General features: G+C 38.5%; 1 protein-coding gene across 1 annotated transcript; it reads right to left on the minus strand.

The window, feature by feature from the left end:
• Positions 1–3216: 3216 nt before the first annotated feature.
• On the minus strand, positions 3217–4436 carry LOC139444087 (uncharacterized). Its single transcript, XM_071224994.1, has 2 exons — positions 4124–4436; positions 3217–3907 (listed from the first exon to the last, which is right to left on the minus strand). Exons 1-2 carry the CDS (start codon positions 4434–4436, stop codon positions 3351–3353), a joined length of 870 nt encoding a protein of 289 aa, XP_071081095.1. The 3' UTR covers positions 3217–3350.
• Between the last annotated feature and the right edge of the window lie 383 nt (positions 4437–4819).

The following is a 4819-nucleotide window of genomic DNA, read 5'->3' on the forward strand; positions in this document are numbered from 1 at the left end:
CAACTTGAAGGCTCGAAACAATCTGAGTATTCATCTTAACAAATGTAATCACGTACATGTTTCGACGTTGTCCCTTTGGTTCTGTTGCCTAGTAACACTATCAATTAATCGTACTCGCTTCGCCACAGCTGACGAAGATAAATATCATTTACCGTTGAATGTCCTAGGTTTTCCCATATACATGTATTCCTCATATTTATTGTCATGCAACAATATGAAAGATATTCTATTGAAGCAAGCAACAATTATGAATTGCCTATTCTTTTGTTTAAGAGAGTATGTACATACTTGTTACTGTCATCATGTCTAATGTAATACGATGAGACACATATAGATCTGTACAGTGACCATAGTCTTATTGAGTCAACTTTCTCGAAAATGAACATGAAAATATCTACTAATCACGGAGTCTGTATTTAAAATTCCCGGTTGAATCATGTAGTTTTTTTTACTAAGCCCCAACCACTACTTTCTGTGCACATGAAGCTTTATCACCAATCAGTAGTTAAAATGTTGGCAGAGCATGTCTATCCTTTTCGCGAAGACCTGGTGTCATTTTTATTTTCAGTGATCTCTTTTACGCCCAATGGAATCTGTTTCGCAGACAATCAAGACTGAATATTCTCAGGCATTGACGGTTTATATTTAAGCTAAGATATGTTATGGAACTTTACTGGGCTTGATAAGGTATATGTGGGAGACAACAGTAGTTATGAAGGGCAACTATACGCTATGCTATGTACAGGAACTATATGGGCGTGATAAGCAGTATGTAGGAAATATAATGACCAATTACAATGTCAAACAAACACTACCCATGTCAATGATTTATGTTGATTTGGCATGCTAAACGGTGGAAACACAGCGGTTCCCCAGACTAAGCTTCCATGTATTCGGACATTGTAGGCGATGATTTGATTCAAATCTGTACTGCTGGATCAGGGACTTCATATTAGTCTTTGTATAAATTCCCTCGTTATATGGGCGGAAATCGTCGCCGCCAGCTACCACCAGAGACAAATACTGCAATACTCCAGACAGTTATGTAATATCTTTGCTTATGGTAACATGGCCATTCTGTGCTGATAACGAATGAATAATTAACCGCAACTGTCAAAATAATTCCGTGGGCTTTCTGGACGGTTACGTGATTACGAATACAATCAAGAGCTGTAAATATTGATTGCTGTGACCGGTGTCAAGCAGCTCACGGTCATTAGGACAGGGGTTGTCCCTGTCAATTTCCTCCCCCATAAACGTGTGTGAATGAAACAAATAGATAACCAACCCTGATAACGCTGGATTGCGCAATGCAGTTCTTTGTTCAAGAGTAGAGTCAAGAGTATCCTTCAACACTCGGGGGAAGGGTGGCTTAATGGTCAAGGTATTAGCTTACCTGATTTGCTGGCTATGGTGGGAAACTAATTACCCTGATAATGACCCTTGGTTCTCAACTATATGCGTTATCTGCCCACATTGAACAAGCAGCATTTTACAACTACAAATTGTTAAAGGTGGCCTTCGACCCCTACGTACAGACCCCTAACTTGGTAAGAAAAGTATCCTTAGACTTCCGCCAGAGGTATAATATGTGGGTTATCGATATACTGTTTATATATCTTGTGTTGATCTTAATATATTTCTGAATAAGGAATGATACTGTTTCCCGATTGATTTGGTTTGCGCACACATTATGGTTGTGTAGTACAGTTCGCCCAGCGAAGTGTTACACATTGAATTCCAATATTACACAAGGCCACATTATTCAAGGTACACTAGATGGTGTAGAATGTTCCACAAAGGCCAAGTGATCAACGTCGATCTACAAAAACTGAAACGTTTGTATTGACTCAAATAATACAGGTATCATAAATGCTACAATCGAACGCATTTTCTTCTATTGTTGCCCATCACAGTACCATCCATGTTGAATCTTTATAACAATGGAAGGTAACTAGAATATACCTCACAACTGCTGCCTAATAATCCACTCAACGGTCAATATACAGGATGGCAAACGACCTTCAGGAGTAATCAGAACATGTTCAGCCATCCCCAACCCCTGCTGTCGCCACCGTCCATACAAGGATTCATGTCACGTGTTTTAGCTTATCAATTTCAATTTTATAATTAACCGCGTTTCGCGTGTTAGTATTACTCATTATAACGGTCTCATTATCGATGCCATTTCCAGGCATGCTATCCTCATTACATCATTCGTAAATAGACAACACACAAGCCCACATATGGTTGTTCCTGATGATATTGCGCTTCACATACCTGTAAATAGCGACTATTGCAACACCATTGTACACTACGCTAAACAACTGACCCTTGTCAGTAAATTAATTCATTAGACATGAAACGTTATTTGCAATGAAGTTTGCAAGAATTGAGGAATAATTGAATTATAAATCCAGTATTTATAATGTTCATATTGATTACTTGTATCATTCATTATTCAAGACTAAATTAGCTCCTTTCATTCACTTTGCAGTATGTCACTTCAAAGAAATCACTGGGTGTTATCACGTTCATGTTATCGCCACGGTCACTGATCAATGTCCATTTACAAAGTTGACTAGAATGGGCATGGGTCGCCCCTAGGGTGTACCAGGAGTCTGGGGTCAACAGCAAGGCTCCATTGTCCACAGAACGATGCCGGTATTCACATTAGCGTTTTTCATGGCTTAAAAAGCCAGCATGACTTCTGGTTGGTCCCAATTAAAGCTTTTACGAGAAGTTGAAAGTGTCAGTGGCTCTACATTGAAAGAGATGGAAAGTAATATGGAGAATCCTTGGGATTTTGTGCTGGATTAAAAACGCCAATTTGATTTTTTTTTTTTTTTTTATGAAAGTCTATGGCGTCTTTGTATGTGATAAAATCGGATTGTGTGGAGAATTTTGAAAGTCGACTTGTCAAACAACATCAGGCAACCACATATGTTATGAAGCGTAATTGTGGTTTGTGAAATATATCACAGCAGGTAAGTTTTTCTCTTCGTATTTTTACTTAACTGTTCTTTGTTGGGTTTTCAAAAATACATACTTAGCACAGAAAGTAGTTATTACCAACTAACTACAATTAAAATGGAAATGCAGAGATGGAGAAGATCAGATAGTGGCGTAAAGAAAGAAAATAAACCGAAAGCACAACTATGAAAATAATGTTTATTCAATATAAAATAAGCAACAAATAAATAAAAATGACGGAATTAGTTGCATGCACTCTGCAAGTAGTATACACTATTTGGCTTTTCATACGCGTTATCTTTACACACATGCACACAATATACATCGTGAGAAATATTATCCATATGCGGCAGGAACTGTTTTATCAATGGCACCTATCACATCACTCCTATCTGAGACCCTTGTCTTATCACAGAATATTGCCCAAGGTAATCCACATGTCTCGCCTGCAGACATCTCCTCTTATGGGAATTGTCACTATCACTTGACCATTTCCTCTTGTTCCTGACAGCTGTGGCTACAGATTTATCCCCGACAGGATTTACTAAAGTATTTCCGAATGAATTAACCGGTGCATTTACAGCCACACATCTGTTTGTGCTCATGCTGTATGTGGGATACACATATCCTTTGAAGTCCTTGCACATATTTAAAGTCCTGTTGTACGGCGTGGTATTCCTTGGATGGTGCTGAGGTATTTCACTTTGGTAACAATTGAATCTCCTTTGTTCAAATGGCGTTGAATGTAGATCTGGTCGATGGTAATTTGAATGCAATTGTCTTTGATCATGAGTACAATCCCTTTTTTGTTCGACTGCAAGGATCTGTATATCTGGTAACTGATCATGTCTCTGCAATTCTTGACTAATATCATCGACGAGAATCTCATATTCTTTTGTATCCAGAAGTTCCAACAAATCCTGAGTTTGGAGATCTGAGGAGAATAAAGAAGCAAGGCTTGAATATTCATATTTGAATTATTTATAAATCTAAATAAGTACATTTATATTTGGCATTTGGTATAAGTAGAGGTCATAATAATATTCGATTTGACAACAACAAAATTCTAATTCATCCAAGACTATCCATGGAGAAATATTATCAGAACATAAGCATGAAGTATGCATTATCAGTACCGAGCTCCACTTACCAGTGATTTCAAGTAGATCGTCAGGAACATCCACTGGGTGCACAGAAGAATGCATTGGTGGACATCTGGAAGTTAAACTGGTATCCGCATGGTGCATTGTCTGGGAGAACCTGATTGAACTCTCCCTTCTGCCTGAACACGTCCATTGAATGTTGTTATATCCACAGTAATTTGTAGATCTCTGCGCAACCATTAACATTGGTTCATTTTTGTATCTTGGATCATCCAGGCCTGGAAACCTGGACATGTCGAGATCATAACTTGAGCTGGTATCAACACTGAGAGGCTGTAACAGATGTGTTGGAACGCCCATGTCTATCTGTAAATGACTGCTGGGATTCTCCTGATCTTTATATAGTCTCATTTATGCCACCAGTAGCAGCCAATCAGGTGTGAGCTTAGAATGATTGACAGCTAGGAAATGGTAATTATATCGTTATCATGTGGCAAACAAATCTCTCAGGGTCTGATGTATAGCTTTTAAGCGGGGTCATCTGTGATGGAAGTTGAAAGGCGGAATAGTGTGTGGGCAAAGTGACGAGTGTTCAGGGTCTACCTGCTGTGTAATCACCTCACTTGTGGACATTGCATAATAGCCTCCGGCTGATGTTGCGAGCCTATCATTAATCAATATACACAACTGTGTTTAATTATTACAACAATCGTAAATTATTCTCTTTTATCACCCGTGACATA

This window comes from Haliotis cracherodii, unplaced genomic scaffold (assembly GCF_022045235.1).
Source record: "Haliotis cracherodii isolate W230 unplaced genomic scaffold, xgHalCrac1.p SCAF_5, whole genome shotgun sequence".
Classification (NCBI taxonomy): domain Eukaryota; kingdom Metazoa; phylum Mollusca; class Gastropoda; order Lepetellida; family Haliotidae; genus Haliotis; species Haliotis cracherodii.

Bases quoted from the DNA above. Each gene is read 5' to 3' on its own strand.
- LOC139444087 (XM_071224994.1), bottom strand. From the start codon at position 4,436: ATGGGCGTTCCAACACATCTGTTACAGCCTCTCAGTGTTGATACCAGC. The intron at 3,908-4,123 runs GTAAGTGGAGCT...TATTCTCCTCAG, and splicing joins CGATCTACTTGAAATCACTG to ATCTCCAAACTCAGGATTTG.